The sequence below is a fragment of the Salminus brasiliensis genome, chromosome 8 (genome assembly GCF_030463535.1).
Source record: "Salminus brasiliensis chromosome 8, fSalBra1.hap2, whole genome shotgun sequence".
Classification (NCBI taxonomy): Eukaryota; Metazoa; Chordata; class Actinopteri; order Characiformes; family Bryconidae; genus Salminus; species Salminus brasiliensis.
Genome location: NC_132885.1, coordinates 18,087,670 through 18,110,452, shown reverse-complemented (window position 1 = coordinate 18,110,452; position 22,783 = coordinate 18,087,670). Strand labels below are relative to the sequence as shown.

At 40.6% G+C, this 22,783-nt stretch overlaps 1 protein-coding gene across 3 annotated transcripts in view; it reads left to right on the top strand.

Annotated features, from left to right (window-relative positions):
• The window catches only part of dgkg (diacylglycerol kinase, gamma), a 96,024-nt gene that overhangs the window by 63,623 nt on the left and 9,618 nt on the right, over positions 1-22,783 (top strand). For all 3 annotated transcript variants that reach the window (XM_072685916.1, XM_072685917.1, XM_072685915.1), the window contains 2 exons: positions 11,356-11,446; positions 15,522-15,723. In XM_072685916.1, coding sequence (XP_072542017.1) covers positions 11,356-11,446; positions 15,522-15,723 — 293 coding nt within the window. The remainder of the gene's footprint in view (positions 1-11,355; positions 11,447-15,521; positions 15,724-22,783) is intronic.

Genomic DNA, 22,783 nt, shown 5'->3' with positions numbered 1-22,783 from the left:
ATGGTCATTTTGGACCATATCTGTTGGTCTGTTCATCATGAAATTCGGAGACAATGTAAAGAACAACTGCAATGATCCAATTATGTCAAAAACTGAAAAACAGCAAAAATAAATATAAAAAAACACTATATCATAAAATAACCTGCTGTACAAAATAAATTTTGTAAACTGAACTGAACCAGAGCCCAACACAAATTAGGAAATTAAGTTCAAACCTGACATGCCCCGCCGGACCAATTTTGGTTTTGTGGGGCTAACAATCTCCAAAATATGTGTTAAAAATGTATTTGTACTGTACTGCCCAGTTCCTTCAATGTCAGCAGATGCCCTCAGTTAGCTAACATTGCTGTGCAAAATAAAGCCACCCTTCCCAGGAGTAGCAGGGCCAGTTGGGCTCTGGTGGATTTCTGGTCACAGATGGATTCTAAATTGAGTCCCAGCAATACAACACAACCTCCCTGAAGCAATTCCATCAATTTGATTGGGGAAAACTATGTAGTTCAATCAGATAACAGTTGATAACAGTTAAGGAAAGCTCAAAAGAAGAATAAGACTTTATAAAGTATTAACTAAAAAGTATAGTATGCTCTCTCTTAACTGAGTGACAAAAGTAATCGATTATAAGAAAGATGGAGTGAGGCGCAATGCAGTGCTATTTTTATGTAGTTCTTACTGGTAATGCTGTTTTATTGTACCTCTCTGTAGTGGCCGATTCTAACTGCTGGGCAGTTCTCAAAAATCAATGAATGAATAAACACCACCTACCTGGCAAAATCAGTCGATTGCCATTGCTTGGATGCAGTCAGTAATTGCAGTATGTTTGTGATGTGGAATAGTTTTATACAATGGTCAATTGTGGTGCTGTTGCACTTCTAGAGGAAGTGTGTGCAGCATAATAGAAAACCTGTGATTTTAAGTCCTGAGTGAAGAGTCTGTTTCCAGTATTCCTTATATTCCTTATATTACATTCCCTTATGCTTTTTGTTCACACCTTTAAAGTGGTCAGGAACATAATGTCATGCCCCATGTACTAATTCAGCATCCTCAACACAAAGTAGAAGAAGTTTTGCCTTCTGACCTTAGAAAACAACTTTAACACAGGAAAACCTGATGAATTGGAGCTGGGTCAATGTCAGGCCGAGCACAGTATTGGCTCACCGACTCGCTCTCTTCCTTAGCTGTGGGAAGATCTAGTGTGAAAGCCACTTCTTAATTAAAGGCAAACTTAACGGAAGGCAAACTGGTCATCTCTCCTTAAGAGATGGGCGTTCTGAGTGGGAGGGTAAAAAAGATAGCATCTAATTTCAACTGCTTGTCTATTATTTCCCTTTAATTGTACCATTAAACGTCCAAGGTAGAGACAGAACAAATTTGTCTGATGAGTAAGTGTAGTGGGCTGGGATGACATTAAAGAAGAAGCAGCACATTTACGTGCTGTGGCTTGTGGAGGGACCACCAGCAGAAACGTTCTCAATGAAAAGCATGCCTTTAAACACAGATTTAGCATTGGGGCCCCGCTATGCCTGTGAGTCTTTCAACTATTACACTGTAATAGCTCAGGCTAATCCTGTAATAGCACTTGGGGGTGACCACTATCAGCACCAAACATACGACGCCTTCGTCATTTAAGAAAGAGCCGCTCTGTGCCTGCAGTGCTCTTTACAGTAGCTGTTTGGCGCCCGCTTTGAAGTGGAGCTGCTGTATTGTCCCCTGCTCTCATCAGCTGATGCATCTATTCAGGCATGCCATAAAAAGCCTATGTAGCCTTTGGCAGCTCAACTTAAAAGAATTGCTCCAGAATAGGGCCTGTTTTGTTTGTGGCTGGTCCTTCTTGCTAGTTCTTGCCCCAAGGCTTCAGCATGATAGACAGTCTGTGAACCTTTCCAGCACAAAGAACCAATAACTTTCTTGGTTGCAATTGCATAAATTTCAGACAGTACAGAGCAGTTTATCTAGAACATTCTGATAATATTACTAAAGTATTACTAATATGTATGTGTTTGTTGAGATTGTTAAAGACAAATTGTACTAAAAATCAAAACTAGCAATTGAACTTAAAATAAATGTGCTCATTAAATGTGTCCTAAAATGGGAAACTCTAACTGTACCTTGGCAAAGAATAAGAAGTCTTTGTTACCGAGTTGTAAAACAGGCCAATTCCAAAACCCCTAAAATTGTTACGTTAGCCCATTATATTTACAGCCCCAAAAATTTATTTACATCTGTCCCACTAGTGAAAGCTAAAGGCTAAAATTCCCGGTTTCTGGAGAATTCGGAAGTGAGGCTAAAATGGCTAAAATCTACACAGAGGAACCAGTCGGGAGAGTGGCTTTTTTATTATTTATTATCTCATTACATCAAAGATACATATAACATGGATTAATGGCTAATAGGCTTAAAGCTAACGCTAGGCCAACCAGAGAGGGAAGAGGATCAACTGGGTACAATCTCTTCAGCTAGTTGACTCAGGAATAATTAATGCACATTAAGGCATGGCTATGCCACGCATCTGTGAGCCATTCAGTGATGTAAACCAAAGCACGTCTTTCTTTTTTTTTATAGTCCATCATAAAAGGAAAATCAGCATGTTTCATTCTGAGGCAAAATAACAGGGGTGTAAAGGGCTTATAAAACATCTGAGCATTTTTCACCCCAAGCAGAGTCACATACTGTTTATACAGTATGTAAAATATACAGTGAAGCCACATACTTACTATAACAAAATGTAAACCCCAGTAAATACGGAGTAGTGTTTGTGTGAATTAATGGTGTTGTCACTGTGAATGTCTTTCAGCAACCTAGAAAAGCACACAACAATTTACTGATGTGCTAAACTAGCACTGCAAAACTGAGTATAAAGATGTTGATTTAAAAACCAAAATAAAATAACTAATGAGACTGTAAAGACTATATTCACCCTAGTTAAGACAGCAGTAATAGATATGTCTTTTTCATTTTAGTGAGAGAGGGCTTTGTAAACAGAGCTCCATTGTAAAATGCTGAATGTTCAGATTACATAAAGAAAAGCAATGTCTATGCAGAGAAAGCCATGAAGTTTACAGTGTAACAGTGGCAATGGCAGTGATAGCACAGAAGCCTTTTAATCAGCTCTTAATGACTCACACACACAGAGGCAGTGTGATGGAAGTGAGCTGGCTAAATTAGCTGGTTTAGTCCAGATCCTCATTATTCATAATTTATGGACCCAGATTCCCAAACTATTGTGAGGGTACTGAAATGTGGCTTGTGCTTTCAGAGTGAGCCAGTTTTCCTCACCCCATCTGTAGTGTCTTTTTTATTGCAGCCCCTGGTTTTAGCGGAGCATTTTTTGAGCTCTTTCAAATAGCTGAAGGACAGAAAGCTGGAGATGAGAGAGAGTGAACAAAAAATAAATAAATAAATAAATAAATTTATATATATATATATATATATATATATATATATATATTATAAGGAGTGCACACTGTAGCATTCAATGCCTAACCCCAGAGTGAGTCATCTAACAACACAGAGAGCATTGACAAATATATATATATATATATATATATATATATATATATATATATATATATATATATATTTAAAAAAACTAAACACAGCATCTGCTTTAGTCTTTAGATTTAGCAAAGCAATGCATCTGTCACTCCAGTGGGTTCTAATAAGGGGCAAGCATAGTGGTTTAGAAGTGGAGAGGAAAGGCGTTCTGAAAATCAGTGTGCTGCCAGATGGTACATGAGTGGTGGTTGCTATGCAGTTCAGCTGCTGACTGGCTGTTCATTATTGCTGCGTGTCAACTAAAACCCTTTTAAACAGACATTTGGACTGTTTCACAATGGTGAAAGGGATTCTGTTGGACTGATATTTTTGCATGATAGGTTTTTAAACAGTGAGGTGCTGAGGTGAAGCAAAGTGTGCATACATGTATGAATCTTTAGGGGAGGAGAGCTTGTCTTAATTCACATTCTATCCTGGACACATGATCGTTTTTCAACATATTTGCATATGTGTATACATCTGCATTTATGTGCATATACTGAATATACTGCATTTGTGTAATTCCTCAGTCAGTGCTCAACGTTGTGCTAGTGAGAGCTTGCTCCAGTGCTTCAATGGCCAGTCAACTCCACAGGGAGCCTGTAGTCCAGGCACTAATGATCACACACATCACAATGGACTTAAGCTGTGTGTCCAGGCTGTCCCCCTTTTCCCCTCCTCCTCGTGGGGAAGAAGAGGAAGTTTTGGATTAGGAGGTGTCAGATTGCCCCATGGAAAAGGGGGGGAAAGTCTTTGTCTATTGGATTACAATAACAACAGTGACTCTGTTGACATTCAGTTTCCCAGCCAAACAATGGTGAGGAAAGAGAGGACCACTATTCAGTTTACACAGTAGCGGGTGAGAGAGTGTATAAGGTTTTTTTCACACCTTCTCTTTTTTGGGGGGGAGGAGGGGTTACATTCATCCATTTTATGGTCTTATATTTTAAGGGAATATTTTAAATGAATATTTTAAAAAACATATTCACTGAAAGATCTTTTTGGTGTGCACCAGCTTGATTTTGCTCTGTAAGACAAACTGTCTCAAATGCCGACCATTTACTTCATGAAGCTGGACTTTTACAGAGAAGACGTATATAGTCAACATGGGACATCTTCAGTTTTTATTAATATTGCATAAGAGAAATAATTTACCCCTTATGGGCCTTTTTCTCATAGACAGCTGCATCTTTCCCATTAAGTAACCATTAGTAATGTTTATTAGTCCTCTCCTAGCAACTACAGCAGAATTGGTGTGTCACTGTATCGCACGATAATACTCAAACATAAGCTGTAAAAGCCATGTCAGCATTTTCATTCACCTAAGCTCACAAGAGTGTGAAGAAGAAGTGAATTTGAGCAAGTCAAGCACGGATTTAAATGTAATCAAAACTTTACAAAGGATGTACTATTTGTGATGTGTTACAGTGGTGAGAGCTCTAGCTAGTAGCTGTATTTTCAGGGCAGGCCTCACGTTGCATTACAGAGTGATGGGCAGCTAGACATTTCCTAGACAACGAACAACAAAATGAGTTTTTTTTTCATTTTAAGCAAATGAATTATGACACAGTGAAGCATCAACTTGACTAATTGATTGGTGCCAACGGATTCGTTTGGTCCCAGGGCCTCCACTCTCCAGGCTTTTTGTTCCTACCGACCTTTCGTTCGTATCACGCAAAACAATGGAAGAGAAAATTATTAAAAACTTGTAAACTTATAACCACAGAATATGCGTATACAATAGATGTTTATGTTGGAAACATAAGTGGACAAAGTACATGCCCACATGCGACAACACACAGCCTCGGACACACCCACAACAGGCAACCTTAGTGTGAAGTTAGAAATGTATTATCTTCTGCCTTCTGTTGTAGTCAGCAGGCTTTCAAGCTGGATTTCTGTCTACTGTTAAGAGTCTGGTGTTTTTAGTTTGAAAGGAAGAGTAACATTTCACTAACATTTGACTAGCAAAACAACCAATCCATACTCACTCCCATGAATCCCATGAATATATCTTGTTCTGAAAGGCCAACGTTTAGTCACAGTATGCAGTGCATGCAGCTGTTTATTATTGGTATTTAGAATGTATCATTTGGAAATGGTGCACAGGAGTTGATAGCATGATAGAATATACAGGACTCTCCCCCTGAAAAGCTACCTTCCAGTCCAATTGCAACTACAGCCCAAATCTATCTCATCCCATTCAGCCAGTCAGCTTCTTAAAGTATTAATTAGTTGGATCTAGTGAGGTGGATTAGAGGTGGATCTAAAGTATGTAGGAAGGTAGCTCTCCATGAGCAGGGTTAAGGACCACTGGTAGAAATAGATGTGCAATCAGGATGCAACTGATAGTCCTGGCCAGCAGGTTGTGATGGCCAGCAAATTGCATGAGCAAGAGATATCAAGTCTGTTTATTGCTAAGCCAAGCTACAAGTGTTATCAGCTTGCTTTCTCAGAAACATCAGCTTCATACAATATATGTCCAGATGTTTGTGGGCACCCACTTATAATGAATGCCTTCATCTTTAAGTTTCACCAATTTCTGACTCAGATGTGCAAATGCGTGCACACACAGCTTGTCTAGTCCCTGTAGAGAAGTACTGCCAAAAGCTCTGCAGAGCAGTGGAACTGTCTTCTCTGGAATGATGGTGCTCTATTCAATAAACAATAAGTTGGGGAGTTGAGGATGAGGTGGAGTGGTGATCCTCCAATCCTCATGGAATGCAATCAAATCCTCACAGCAGTGCTTCAGAATCTAGTGGAAAGCCTTCTCTGGACAGTAGAGACAGCTACTCCAATAAAACAAACAGGATAACCCCCTTTTTAATAACCTTGATATTAAAATAAACAATTATTGAGCAGATGTCCCAATACATTTGTCCATTTAGTATATGAACAGCACATGAGTTGTTACATTATTACAGTGAACTGAAAAGTGTGGATACACCTTTCACTGCTATCAGGAGTGCATTGGACTAAGCTGTTAAGCCTAAACGCACATGTGAAGCATGTAAAAAAGACATTCAGGTCACATTTTAAACATTCTAGCAATTTAACACAATGGATTTTCTAGCCGTCAATGCTGTGTGACATCGGTTTCCCAAGCACTTGCCATGCTGTTAGAAAGGCTGAATGTTGGCCTTGTTGAAAGGTATTGATTATTAGCACATTATGTTATGGACAGTAAGCCAGTCAGTTGCTGTGTCGTTACTGCATTGATCTGAGAAGAGGAGCGGACTGTCAGAGCGGGGGGAAACGAGGACAGTGGCTTATTCACTGAGGCACACATGTCACTGGCAACGTAACAAGCAAATATGTCATTGCTTCTTAGAGTTAGGCTGTTAATCATTAGCAGCAATATTAATGAGTAGCAGATGTACCCTATGTAGTGATGAGGCTTTTTTAACAAGAAACAAATCTACATATACTATATGTCCAAATGTTTGTGGACACCCCATCTAATGAATGGATTCAGCTAATTCAAGTTGCACCCATTGCTGATAAAGATGTGCTACTTCACACACACACACATACACAGCTTGTCTAGTCTCTGTACAGAAATATTGCCAATAAAATAGGACTCTCTAGAGCAGATGAACATGAACCCATTGGCACCATGCCTAATCCCAGGCATGGGCTAGAGGGGTATAAAGCCCCTCAGCATTGAGTTGTGGAGCAGTGGAACTGTGTTCAGTACCATTTGGTGCTTTGGGGATGAGTTGGGGATTTGTGGATGAGGTAGAGTGGTGATTTTCCAAAATCCTGACCTCACTAACGTTCTTGTCTCTGAATGCAATTAAGTCCTCACAGCAATTCTCCAAAATCTAGAGATAGAGACAGTTACTCCAACAAAAACAGGATCAACTCTTATTTAAAATCCTCGCACAGCGAGTGAACTGGTCTCCTAATACTGTTTGTGTTTGTCAGGCTACTTGGCTGGGCATAATGAATATGTGTTTTTCAGCGAAATTCTCAGAATTTGCAACCAATCTTTCCAAAAGCTCACACACAGTAATAAGAGGTACATACGTTTGATGCACTGAGGAAAATAAACATCTTTAGAATAATTGAGAACGCCTTCCTGTCCTACCCTTCATGACCCCTTCCGCTGGTTCATTAAGGTAATAAATAGCATGAGATTGATTGAGAGCTGTTGTGATAAAGAGCTACTGCTGAGTAATCATGTGACATGCCACAGGAAAAGGCCTAATATGGTCCTAACCCCAGCCTCTGCGAGTCTGCCCTGCATGCCAAGTTGGGTTTCGTAACCCATATGTCTGTGTTTGCGCTGTCTGTGTGTACACTGCCCCGTGTATGGGTGCATGAGTGTGACGATTGCATATATGTGTGGGTGTGTGAGTGAGCGTGTGTATGTGTGTATGTCCCACCGCTTGCACATATGTGTGTGTGTCGGGGTCCAGAAGAGGCCCAGCGTGGCTGTGTTCTGGAACCTGTCGTTCCCTGCTGCTCCAGGCCCGTGGTGTGGAGGGATAAATATACTCCTCTCCTCCTCATTGTCGCTGACTGCTGCCAAAAGAACAGCCCGGCAGAGCCTCCCTCCTCTCTCCTGCTGCGGAGCAGGTCGTATGCGCGCTGCGAGGGTCTGTTACACGCCGCAGGCTACCTGAAACTAGACCTGAGTCATCCATGTGCCTTACCTTTGCACTATTCTGTGGCGCTGCGGAGATTTGAATACACAAGTAATGTGCTGAAGTCACCGCATTGCTTCTGTGTGAATTAGCTATGACACGTATAGCTAAAAGTAACTAAACTGCTTGACTGGGATATGCCTTTATTGGACGGTCAAGACACAGTGCAGTCTTTTAATGGGCAAATCTGTAGATTAAAGCAAAGTGAAGTGATGACACTAGTGGCAGGAAATCTTCAGTTCACAGGTTCAGATACTGAGTGTGAAGCTCAGGTTACAGCCTAAGGCAAAGATTTCGCCCCGAAATAATGATGGTTCTGGCATGGTATACACTATATATTCACTATATATACTCTGTGTCCAAATGTTTGTAGACACTCCCTCTAATGAATGCATTAAGTTGCACCCTTTGTTGGCACAGGCGTGCACATGCACACATGCAGCCTAATCCCTGTAGAGAAATATAAAAATCTCTGAAGCAGATAAACATGAGCCTATTGGCACCATGCCTAATGCCAGGTATGGGCTTGAGGAGTATAAAGACCCCAGCATTTGAGCTGTGGAGCAGTGGAACTGTGTTCTCTAGAATGATGGTGCTCTTTTCGAGTTGAAGAGTTAGGGACGAGGTGGGGTGGTGGTCATTGAATATCCTGACCTCACTAACGCTCATGTCCCTCACTGCAATCAAATAGCGGTGCTTCAAACCTAGTAGAAAGCCTTGTGTGGACAGTAGGGACAGTTACAACAACTCCAACAAAAGCAGAATGAACTCTTTTTAAATACCCTTAATTTCTGAATAAACAATGAATGAGCAAGTGTCCCAATACTTTTGTCAAAATAGTGTAAGAAGAAGACTCCATAAAGTGGTTTAAGAAGGAAAATGAACATTAAGCACCATTAAATACCAGCCTGTGTTCATCTGATAATGTTCTTAATCACTGGCTTTATCTCCAAACGGAATTTTGTTGGAAACCAGTGATGTGGATGAATGATCAGTGGTCACTGATGGTCAATGGCTGTGGTATTCACATGCTTAATATCCTCCCCCTAGTCCATCCCATCTCAAAGCCCTTCCAGCCCCCCTCAGGGAATCCTACACACCCATCCCCTCATGTGTCAACCAGAGGCTACCTAGATCTGCTAACTAGATTAGGGTCAGTCGGAGACGGTGCATTGTGACCGGTCACCACGGTGATCCGGGGGCCAAGAGCCCATAGGTTAACAGGTCATCGCTCTCTGAGAGGATTATGAGAGATTGCTATCTTGTGGTTGCACAGAGTTAGGCCAGTGTGTTTGTGTTTGTTAGTTTTTGTCGTTGTGTATTCCCAAATGTTAGCTGACCTTTGACTGACCACCTCGGTCACTCGTCAGAAAAGCAGCTCTTTGGATATATGTACTGGGACATCTCTGTACAACCCAATTTCATGGAGCATTCTAGAAGAGCGCTCAGTGAATGGTTATATGGCGTGAACATCCGGCTTGATTTTCTTCCATTTCTTAACGTCACTCTGAAGGCGGAAGAAATTCACAGGCTAATTGGTTTTTTACACAAATTCTCAAGTGGAAGCTGGATAATGAGGTTAGGCAGCTTGCCCTATTGAGAACCCAAAGTGTGTCTAATTGTGATCTCAAATATGCTCATAATCCTTTAATTTGACAGAGCAAAGGTAGCAAGCTACTGAAGTGTGAGGAGAAAAAAAGGAAGATAGAAGGAGGTCTTAAAGTGCTAGCACTGGCTATCGGTACACATACAAATAGTCATGAAGTCACTGTTTGTTTGATCTGTAGGACAGTAATACACTTTCTACTGCACTGTGTCTGACTTACAAATGTAAGTTTTATAGATGGATATTCCAAATTACATGGCTTCAGTCAATTATAGTCATTTATCACCTACCCGTGTGGGTCCTCTGTCGCACAAATGACATCATGACATCATTTATACTGTCCGTCTCCAGACACCTCCGAGCTTGTTGATTAAACAAGTATGTTGTGATTATCAGCAGTGCTCGGCTGCGCTGAACATTCTCATGGGGAGGTATGGGTGTAAATTGCTCATTTTGTTAGCAAAGTGGAAACGCAACACTTTTGTAGAGGACTGGGATTCAAAGCGGCCTTGTGGCCCTGTGTTCTTCTTAACGTAATTTTAGGGTCAAAAATGATCTCTCTCTTTTTGGTACTCTTTCAAATTCACCCACACACGTTGCACCAAAACGGCCCTGTCATTTCTATATCTGTTTCTTTCTGTCGCCACAATTCTCCGTGCTACTGCTCTGTGCTCTCTTCTTCGTGCCCTTTCAGTGCCCATGTTTGAAATCACTCTCAGGTTGCTGTCCACAGCTCTTGTTTCCCTGTAGGAGCTGAAGCCATGTTCACTGCCACTCATATTCCCTCACACCTGTCTGCCCGAGCTTTCTGTGTAGCACATCAATATTTCAGTCGGCCAAAGGAAGGGCAGAGGGGTGGGGGGATGATCTGGCTCGAAGTTCCTTTGGCAGAGGTAGCTGTATCTTTTGGGACGGGAGAGACTGTAATTGGATACCTGAGAGACAGAAAGAGAGACTTGGACGTGATTCATGAAAAGGCTCTGCTGGTGCGCTTCATTTAATGCTGTGTCTTCACTGTAACCCACTTAGAAGTAAATGTGCTTAGATTTAGCCCAGTTTGAAGTCAGCAAGCTTCTTTTCCTCAGCTCTGAGCCCAGCGGTAGGAGCACAAATGAGCAGTCATGATTTCATTCCACACACATCCTAAACAAGACGAGAACAGTTACACTGTGGCACTTTGGCGAAGATGTGCCCTCCAGGCTGGAAATGAGCATGAACGTCTATACTTGCAGGGGGTTTGTTATGTGCTGTAGATCAGTCGGGGTAACCTGTTTGATCTGTTGACAACCCAAGGCAGTGTTCCTTCCATGGCGTTTGTTGTCACACCAGCATTAGCATACGGGTGTGTCAACACAAACTCGTTTGTTGTTCCAATGATAGAGCAGCTGCCTTTTCAAAGACACTAGATTTGCTTTTGTTAAGTGTGATGTAAAAAAAGGCAGCCTTATAATTCAGACATTTAACTGAACCACAAATTAACATTGAAGATTCCTCCTCATCATACAGTATACTTATCATACTGTGTCATTCTTATAATTCTCTCATCATGTCTTTCTTTCCTCTCAGGATGAAAAACAAGCTCTGGTACTTTGAGTTTGGCACCACAGAGACCATCTCAGCCACTTGTAAGAAGCTAAATGAGTGTATTGAAGTGGAGGTGAGTTCAGGCTGTAATCCACATTAAAATATGTATGATATATGGAGTCGCACCACCACATTAACTATATTGTACTTGTGAACCTGCATGTCCCAAATTTCCACAAGATGGCCCCTTCAGAAATTCGGAATAGTAAAAGTGAAATACGACATTTCAGGGCCGTGATGCCATCCACTCTAAATGCCCTCCCCTGGGCCTGTCGCCAACTCCAAGGTGTTTCTAAAGACATAAACTGTGATTCATGAATGCAGCAGGTTGTTCACAGCTGCATTCGACTTGTGCTGCTTCTGCTGTGTCAGAATCCCTCTATCACAACAGTGTGTTACTGAGGTATATAGTCATGTAATTACTCATACGTAAGTAGAAGTGTTGAGTCACATACATCCTCACTAAGCTGTAGCAGTTTGTATGGTTATTTTTTTTAGTAGTATGTTAAGATACTCTTAATTCTAAACAATATATAATTAAATTAGTGTTCAGTTTAGGACTAATGAGCAGTTCAACACACTTAGACTTAGATAGTAAGCATAAGAACGAAATTTTGTTGCATTGGGTCACGATAGTTATTGAAGTCAATAGCAGTAGTAATACATTGTTGTTATAATGTAGTGCAAAGTGTGGTAAAATATAAATATATGTATAAAATATGTAGAAATATATATATCAACAGTAATTTACAATATATTGCACAGGAGCTCCTAGGTATGGAGTGATCAACATATGTATAGTATATTGCACTGGGGTAATCAAAAAGAATGGTGCAGCTGTTTATTTAGAGTTCAGTAGTCTTATGGCATGTGGAAAGAAGCTGGTTATTCTGCATCGAAGACTACAAAACCTCTTTCCAGAGGTCAGCAGCAAGAACAGTCCATGGTGGGGGGGTTCTGGGCTCTGATCAAACAGCAACTTGACGCAATGTCCTAATAATAATAGTCCCAATAATTCTCTCCACTGCCTTTACCACCCTCTGCAGGGACTTCCAGTCTGAGTTCCACACAGTTGGGTCCAAATATCTAAGACCTCTAATGAAAATATTTCTGTTTTGCAATAAAATATATGTTGTAGAGTGAGAAATAGAATTTTTATGTGAAAACCAGAAATGCTTAGGATTTGGTTGGTCTAACTTTTGCTTTAAAGGTGCTATAGAATGCATTTATTATTTCATGTTGCTCCTAGATGTCAACCAAATAAAACACATTGATTTTGCAGTGGGCTCTGCTATAATTGGCTGTTTTACAGCAGTGTGATGGTTCACAGGAACCACCTAGCATAGCATAGCATACCATAGCATAGCTTTGTTTGTAGCTCTGTAGCAAGAATGTTTTTTTAAATGGTTTAAAGGTTTGTTGCTATTGTAAATTGTAGCATTAACGCAGCTCTTGGGCGCTTCCCCTGGTTTGGCCTACTCATGCAGCGCAACATTTTTAAGTTCTCCTTTTGATGTATGGGTAGCTCTAGTCTGAGGTAGTCCAGTTTGTTTTCGGGAGTGGACGTTCGTGAAAGGAGAAGGTAAAGTCACTAGCTTATTTAGCCAAGCAAAGATGCTGGCACAGGAAAAGCTGCAGTCGCAAGGCCAGGTTCATTTACAATCTGTATTCCAATTCTCAGAAAACTGACTAAAAATATTATAAACTTCATATTCTTCTGAAGTTGTTTGGAGTCCTTCATGTGTCATACCTTGGTTTGAATTTCACCTTAAAATAGTGCAGAAACATTTTTTTATTAGTAAAATAAATTTAAATGTTGTTTGTTTCCAGGCTTAAATAAAAATAGAAAACCCAGATGTTCATTGGACTTAACATACATTGTATAGCTGTGTTGCATTGGCTATATACATCACACTCTGAGCATAAACTCAGACTTCGTTTCTTCAGCTTTGGCCTGTATGAGATCGCATTTGCTTTTTGGCGTCAAACCCGTTTATAGAGATTCTGTTACAAACACCAGCACCCCATACCCCCCCCCCTCAAAACACACACACACACACACACACCCAACACAACGCTCAAACCAAAAGCAAAAAAAACTTCTCAATAGTGGAAACTTTGAAATCATATCATCTCTTCATAAAAACTCGAGGACATGAACTAATTTAAAAATGAGTGAAACAAATTACAGTGGAAGGAGGGAGATATTACAAGCTGCAGTCTTCTGACATTTAATCTTGTTTCTTTGGTGGTTATGAATGTGATGCAATTTAGCGCTGCCACAGCTCACTGACATTACCGTTACAATTGCTGTGATGTTATGGTTCTTCATACTGTAAAGAATTCTGAGATGCCTTTCTGGTTTTTAATGTTTTCATGGGTGCATCCAGAACTCAGATCCAGTGATCACCAGGAATCTTTTAAAAAGTGAAGAAGAACAGTGAAAACCAAAACTGTGAAATAGTGCAGACGAGAGCAGTCTTCACACAGAGCTTGTGTTCTTTTTTGCTGCACTGTGTGGGTTCTCATGCACACTGAAACATCTCATTATGTCGTAAATGTGTCAGCTCTTAGCCTTTTTAAGTTTGTGTACTTTTCCACTACTGACACTCAGAGTTTGAATCAGGGTGGTCACTGACATCATACAGTGCTGTCAAGCATTTTTATTTTTAGGATCGTCTGCGGAGGCTTTTTTAGTTGACTTAATTGTGGATAGATTAGGAATCTCCTGAAATGTTTGCTTGACATCCTTTGCCATTAACATGGTGAATTCTTATTTGAACATTTTTTCTTCTGCATATGCTGATGGTTCATTGCAGTGCTACTTATTAAGAATATTGATGATAAAAATTGATCATGTTTTTTCCATACATGAGCTCCCATGTCTATACCGCATTCCATGCCTACATTAATCTAATAAACTGAAGACTTATTATTCAGCTATTAATCCTAAGGCTTAGTATGCAGTTGTGACTATCATATAATCAGTAGTCTAACTGCTAGTAGACTACTCTGTAAAAGTGTGTAGTCATAAAAGTAAGAAAAGGAAGTCTGTACCCACCAGTGGGTCCTTAAATATAAGGCCTTAACAGTAGATCGGGGCTGTATTGTGATCTTGCCTTCTGTTCAGGAAGAAGGATTTTGCTGTTTCAAACTAGGTCACACTGGGGATAGTCACTGAAAAGCAGGAAGTGTGGGGAGGCGATCAGACACATATTGGATATTTGTGCAGATTTAAACTATTGATTTACAGATGTTGGGTCACCAACCCTTTTAGCATCATAGATTTATAAGTATGTTTCTGCTAACGTTTTGCTACATTTTGGTTGATGGCTAAAAACACTACTGTTCAAAAGAATCAGTGGAATCAATGTTTTCAATTAAATCCTATTTGGTTGCAGATAAATCAATGAGTGAGTTACAGATTTCTAATCTAAATCTGAAAACAAAGAAATGTTTGATATGTACAGAATGCCAAACAGAGCTGTAGATGACTTTGTAATGACTAAGAAAGTTGTAGAACATGCAATAAAATGAATATCCAGCATGTTTCAAAGATGGTGATCAATTCTTAAGGACATGATTCTAAATAGATAATTATAATAATCATAATTATATAATTATTATAATGATTGTGTGTAATTGTATGTTTAAAATTCATGTTGTTCGAAACATTCTTGAAATATTGATTGGAACCCATTTTATTTTCTTTTTATTGACTTTTTCATTTAATTGTTGACATTTCTATTAAACATTAAACTTATGAAACTTATTCAATTTAAATTATATATCCCTTTTACAACCATTTTCGTAAAGGGGATATATGTGTGAAGAACCTATAAAGGTTTAAAGAAGTCAATGTAAAGGTTCTTTACCAATTTAAAGGTTCTTCACACCTACAGCACTTTGACAAAAATGGCATCACTCAAAAAACCTATTGTAGCACCTTTATTTTTAATAGTGGGGACAACAGAGTAGGGGATAATGTTTTAGCAAAGACACTAAACTTTTTTGAACCCACATCATTGTCTGAGAGGCTTCCTTAGTAAGGGAGCTCAAAAAGGGCAAGAGAAGGCAATTGCGGTACCTTAACCACTTCATAACTGGGAATATGGAAAGATTGACTTGTTTATTTTTATTTTTCTCAGTGTGACGGCATCATCCTGGACCTCAGCAATACGTCTCTGGAGGGTATTGCAGTGCTCAATATCCCTAGCATGCATGGTGGCTCCAACCTGTGGGGTGAGACCAAAAGGAGACGCAACTACAACCGTATGAGCAAGAAAGTGCCAGAGAGGGTGCCTGCCAGCACTGTCACTGACGCCAAGGAGCTCAAATTCTGCGTGCAGGGTAAGTCAGGCCCTGTTCTTATGTGAGAGCATAAGAGGTTGTTTTTTGTTGTCTAATAGCTCCCCTAAATTCTCCTCTATCTCCACCTCTGGAATGCATTTGAGATAATAAGTGGTTTAGGTAAAAACAGATTTCCAGTTCAGCGTAAAACAGTTTTTCTACATGGAGTGGAGAAAAACTTGCCACTTGGGGCAGCTTAATGTGCAGTATCACTAGTGGCTACACTGACTCACTGATTGTGAGGATAGCAGCAGATAGCTCTCCGGCTGCTTTAATGAGCGAGGTTAGCTTGTGCACAACTCTTCGCCGCTCCCTAGTCTCACTGGTGTTTTGAGACTTTCCTTCATTAGCGTTGTAGGCTTAATGAGGGCATGCAGGGCTGTTAGCAATGTTAATCGTTATTTAGGGATCTGGGCCAGAGGCTGGCTGACAGTAACACGCCATGGCTTCTCTCATTGTCACAGACACTGGAGTCCCCAGCACATTGGGCATCCTCCAGAGAGACTGTTGCTGTGTGTGCCACTTTAAAAAGGGTTTGGTATCGAGGTGACGATGCAGTAGATGACAGCTGTAACTTGTGCGAGATTGACATCTTAACCTCACATTCCCTCCGAGGAAGTTGACACCTGAACCCCTTTTCTTATTCACTCATGCTGGACTTCCTCACACACACCAGATATCCTCTTCTCAATCTATGACTATTCTATTTTCACTTCTCTGTCTCTTTCCCACTGTCTCTCTCTCTCTCTCTTTCTCTCTCTCTCTCTCTCATGCTGACTTCATTCCTGTTATTCTTCTGTTCAGTAAGGCCTAGGGGTCTCCATGGTAACAGAATTCATGTGAGTTCAGTCACTAATGTACAGAGGAGGAGTTGGTGGTGGTGGTGGAGGGGGGGGGGGGTGCGGGTGGCGGGGGTGCTGTTGCCAGTGGTGTGACTCATATCAGTAATCTTTAACTGCCCTACAGGCAGCAATACTCAATCCAACACATAATGCAGCACGTACCAGGACACACTGTAGTGCTGCGTTCACGTCCCTCGGATTATACCTTCATACGAGTCTCTGACTTTCAGCTTTTTATTAATGCTGTGCTAGCAGAAAACTGTAGGCCCACCAATGTACTTAGCACATGAGAAAACTGCCAACAGGCAGCCGGCTTCAGGTTGATAGCCTCTTACAGCTTTGTATGCGAATGATCTCATCTTTGATGGTCATTTTTGGAAACAGAAAATTTTACAGCCACTTACAGTAGGACCATGTTTTCTCGGGTGTTAGTTGTGTGTTTAGTATGCTGTGTGTTGTCTCTGATATGAAACATATTCTGATACATACGTACACTATATATATAGTGTCCAAAAGTATCTAGACACCAGGGTTATTATAGCTTTGAACAATTCTTTACAAACTACAAAACTATGCCCTTTTAGGGAGTTTTATATACTGTGTATACTATGTATCTACTGATGAAGACACTGACAAAAGCAAAAAAATTTTTGATTTTGATTTTTGTCTCTTAGACAGCCTTTTTGATATCCTCTGTGAACATGTACACCAATATGTCTTCATGCTTGTGATGTTTAGATATTGCTCTTCACGCACTATTTGCTATCAAATCTTTGAAAGCTCTGAGGCGAGGTTTGCTGCATTTGTACACAGCACCAAGAGCATGCTTTCCTCAAACACATAGCCAAAGACATGAAGTAGATCCACTTGTAAACTATTCTTCATTTTCTACACAGTTCTGCTCATTTCTGTGTTCGTATTGCAGAGGACATTTCTGTCTTGATAAAAAGTTGTTTTTTTAATTACATTTAGACTAGACTAGACTTTAATTACATTTAGACTGGTCTAAGTTGTTGTTAACTTTAACACAATAGGTGTACATAGCACCCATATAAAACCACTGGCAGTAATTGACAGGTCCTGCTTAGCTAATCAGGCCTGAGGCATATCACCAGTTGTAATTAGGAACGATCAAATTTCCAAAAGTTAAAAATTCTCCTCTATGCAGCTATCTAAAACAAAAGTAATCAATGCCCATAGGGCAAAGTAATACCATAATGTTATTAAGAAACACCAGTTCAGAGGAACTGTGAAGGTCAGGAAGAAATCTGGAAGCCACAGTCAGCTGAGGAGGAAGAAAGGAACTGCAATTGAAAAAAAACACTTTGCCAACTGTGAAGCATGGGGGTGGATCTATCATGTTTTGAGGTTGTCTTGCTGCCAGTGGCATTGGTGATATTGCATGGGTGGAGGAAAAAATGCATTCCACCAAATGCCAGCAAATCCAAATGAATCTGTGAAAAGAGGATGGCGTCAACAATGGTACAAAACATACCTCAAAAGGACTACATGAAGAGACACAAACTAAAGCTTTTGGAATTGTCCTCAGAGTCCCTTTACCTAAACATAGAAAACATAGAAACACAGAAGATGTCAAATAGACCCTAAACAAGCTGTGCACGCAAGATGACCCAAGAATATTTCTTCTTCAAAGGAGAGTGGGAAGGATTCCAACTGCAGGAACTGGAAGACTTTTAGCTGCTACACAAAGCTATTTCTAACTAAGTGTTACCAAGTGATGACTTTGTAATGTGTACAAACCTTTGCACAGGCCAGAGTGATTTAGATATAACCTTTGCATTAGACTGTATACAAATAATATCTGCATTGTTTTTGTGCTTCTGCGTTACACAGAATGGCAGGAGGAAGTGAGATGGAAGAGAGAGATAGAGAAAGAGAGAGAGAGAGAGCAAAGGCACTGTGTTACACAGAGTAGCTCCTAATTGGCTCTTTCTGTTGACTGTTTGTTTTCTGAACTCGTTGCCTGCCTGGGGATGAGATCATGCCTTTAAGTTTCCATTTCACCTTAATGGAATCACTAAGGTTAGACTTTCTTTAACAGAGCTCCTGAGGTGGCATTAATTGTCTTTAATGACTTTCAGGGAAAGCTTATAAGAAGACGAGTGCTGAAACATAGATCAGTTCAAGTACTGATGTCTTCACTATAAACAAACAAACTTTGTAATGTGATTAATAAGGAAATGAAGGCAGCAGTCATACAGCAGGGGCTATCTCCACTACCACTGTGCTGTATTTATCTGTATGACAGTGTCAAAGAGGAGCAGTGCCTCTGGCCTTCTTGTCTGGTTCTCACATCCTTCCAACTCTCTCTCTGTCCCTCTCAGTCTCTCTCTCTCTCTCTCTCTCTCTCTCTCTCTCTCTCTCTCTCTCTATCTTTTCCTGCAGTTGTTACACCCCACCCTTCCCACAAGAGACCTACCACACATTTCCGCACATTTCAGGGCCCAGAGAGGTTCATTGTTACACATAAACACACACAAACATAATAGGAACAGTTTGTCTTCTATTTCTTCACTGCTGCACATGACACAAATAGAAGTCAACCACCCAACCCAGAGAGCATTGTGGGAACATGGTGACTCAGTGTCTCTCCACTAACAGCGGTTAGAGCAGCCTTGCTTTCACTTTAAGCAGAGGCTGGCATCTTTAAGTCTCCGTTGATATTAATTGAGGATGCTTTTGACCTGAAAGGCGGTTTTCCCATGATCTGTGACATCAGGCTTGTGTTTGTGGGTCTGCTTTGTGAGAGGAGCTTTCTTTGGGAATGGCATGGGAAACAGAGGTTGGGAAAACGGCGAGTGGTTGGGCAGGCAGGGAGCACGTGAACAGTGTGCTTGTAGAGAGTGAATGAGAAGAAATCATGTGACTAAGGTTGTGAATGCTCAAGCTGCACTCTAAAAGGCTTCAGAATGGATCTTGGCTTGAATGGAATGAACACTCATTTTAATTGGTATAGAGCTTTTACACTGCATTGTGTGCATGTTCTTTAAAGTTCAAAAAAAGGTTCCTCACATTTCATTTACAAAAATAGTTCTTCAAATAACCTTCCATTGAAAGGTTGTTTAGGGAAGCAGAAGTGGTTCATCAATGGCATTGCTCCAACAATATTTTCATACTCTGGATTGAGAGTACCTACATAGAGTATATCTTCTCTGTAACATTAGAACCATGTATCTCTGTTTTTTATGTCTCTGACATTGTTGGACAATTCTGTGATGAATGGACAAATAGGGATGGTCTAAAATGACCTGGAATTAAATCTCATTACATTAACTTACTTACATGGTTGCAAGACTCTTCATTTGTATTATCAAGTTATCATTTTGGAGAAAACATGCATGTGAGGCCTTTTAACTCTTTTGCAAGTGAGTCCTGGCTGTCTCTTGACGGTCTGTTCAGAGTGAGTTCTTTTGGCATGAGCAGAACTCAGCTGCACGTCATCTGTAGAACGACATGGGGAATCAACAGGCAGTAACAGGCAGTGTGCACACAAGGCCAGATCATGAATCGTGTGGTATTTTTTCTCATAATAGTTGTTCTTTGCCGTTTTTATGAAGTAGTGACACTTCATGACTTTGATTCATGTATTCTTTGGATCCGGCTGATATAAAGTGCTGGAAAGGACCATTTTAAAGATAAGAACAATGCAAAGTTTGCTGCGTTTGTCTTTTCTCGCAGCATGAAGCTAATATTCCACCTTAAAACAGCACTGCTGTTACATTCTGGCGCCTGTAGCTTCTGCATTATTTAAGGTGGAACAACAAATATCAGGTTAGAAGCTAGAGCATAACTCCTGCCTTGCGAAGGCCACCATGTTTCTTTACAGTGTCAGAAACAGGCACTTATTTTTATGTCAGAGCTGTTCTACTGAAGTTACGTGACAAAGTGGTTAGATTATCAGAGGCAAGCGAAACCTTTCCAGGCTGTTTTAGCATATAACGGGTAAAACTCAAGGGTAATTTGTGCTTTGTGGATACCCTGACCAATAGTTGACCTTTCAGATAAATCTTCAGATAAATCAGTGTTTTGAATCATTAGATTCGCATGATCCAACAAGTTGAGAATCATTCTGTTTTGTGTCACACCAAGGGTTCACCAATGGGTTTACCAAAGATTGTATGTTGTTTGTTTGTTAACATCGTGCAACCCTAGTCTTCTGCGTAAATGAATTTGGCATACTAATATAGAACAACGGTACCTTACATGTTCACGTATGCAACCTACTGCTAGTTGTTTATTTCTCTCACGCTGCCTGAGCCACTCTCTCCTCCTCTGCTGTGTTTGTGCTCCGTAAACATGTGAGATAGAAGAGAGGCGGTTCTGGGGCTCTGTCCTCATGCCAAGTTATGGGCCGCCCCCGCACCTCCACAGTGGCTCCTCCACCCTGGCCAGTTCCTCCTGACCATCTGCCGTGGCTGTGAGCAGCCTGAGACGCAGAGAGCAGAGCTGAGAGATGAGGGAGTCGGAAGCACAACAAATACCTGCTCACCTGGGCCACATGACACAGAGCCCCCCATGCTGAGTTAAGGCTGAGATTATGACTGCACTGGACAAGCAGAGGAGAGCTCATGGCTTTATAAAGGCCATAGTTTACTCCATTACACTGCAGCCTATTAACTACTAAGGCCATATGGAACAGCGATTACTTCAATTACACACTTTCAGTGTGTCTCTGACTGAGTTTGCAGCAGAGAAAGTCCCTTTTTTTCTTGTGTAAGCATTTCCTGTTGCTCATTGGTTTCAAGAGCTATATAACCTGTCCTGTAAGCAAACAGCAAAACAATATAAAATCAGTATTGAATTGATTTTTATTCAAAAAGTCTTTACATTTACATTTCCTCTAACCAACACAAGCATTTCTGGACAGGCTGTGAGGTACAGAACTGTGAACGGAGCATGAGGACTGACATGGCAGACTAATTCTAAGATTTTATACAAATGTGACGAATGTGCTTCACCAAAGTTACATAGTGCAGTTAGCATAGTCCCGAAGCCGGAGGAGCAACAATAGAGAAGCTGTTCTCACTATTACAAGTCAGTGGAGCATGCCAGTGATGTTTAGGCTGTTGTGTTAAGGTAAATGCTACATAGTGTTGCTTTAAGGGTAATAGGTGTTCAGCTGTGTATGTAGGTTTGCTTTGTAAGCAGCTCTGGATGGTGTAGTGGATAAGGCACTCTCCCTGCAAGTTCTAGAGAAGCACACCACTGCTCTAAAGTAATGCCACATTCCCTTCAGTATAATGCTACTCTGGTGCTGTTGCGCACATGCAGTGTAATTCAGTCTGTGCTGTTATTGCGTATGTATTCATATCAGACACTTGTAATCTTGATGACTCTAATGATGTGATTAATCATGCAGCTTCTATGAAACCAATATAAAATATGTACATTATGCAGCAATGAAACTACATAATCATCTTTCTTTTAAAATGCTTTTGTCACTCGTTATATTTCAAGCATGACCTTTCTGTTTCTGTAGCATTTAATGTGGCGCAGATTTCACTTTTCAGGTAGCAATACTTGTTACCATTCTGCTTTTGAACCACATTTACAAAGCATGCTTTGTGGAGCTGAATTCAATTGGCCCATAATTACTGTTTGTCCTTGAAGCCGGAGCTTTGTGCTACTCTCTGGAGCTCTCTGTGTGCCTCTTTATCTTTAAGCATATCTGCGAAGTCAGAACTGTGCTGTCGTTGGAGCTGATCCGAGAGCAGTTTTTAGACTTCTCACAATAGTTTAGACTAACGTTGGTTAAGCTAGCCCGAGCTTGGTGCAAAAAGGCCAATTCAGTATGGGCAGGATTTGCCATCCTGCCTAGAATGTATTCTGCCAAGGTTATGTAAGACGACGTTTGTGTGCTATTCTTAGCACAGCCTTTTCTGTGATGCACAGCCTGGAATAAAAAAGCCCCGATCTGATGAAGCTGGGCGCATGTGTGATATGAAGAAAATAAAAGGAAAAAAAGAGCATGAGTTTGATTATGGATTCATAGTGTTTTTCAGCGAGTGACTGTATTACTGGCTAAGAATGTAATCTGATATTGTTTTGCCATGTGTTACACTGCGAAACCCGTATCATGTCATTATTTAGCATCACATGTCTTAAAACCAGATGACTACATAACTGAGATTAAAAGCTCCTGACTGAAACACTGTTGATATGGCCATCTTTTATTAGCCTAGTTATATTCCACATGC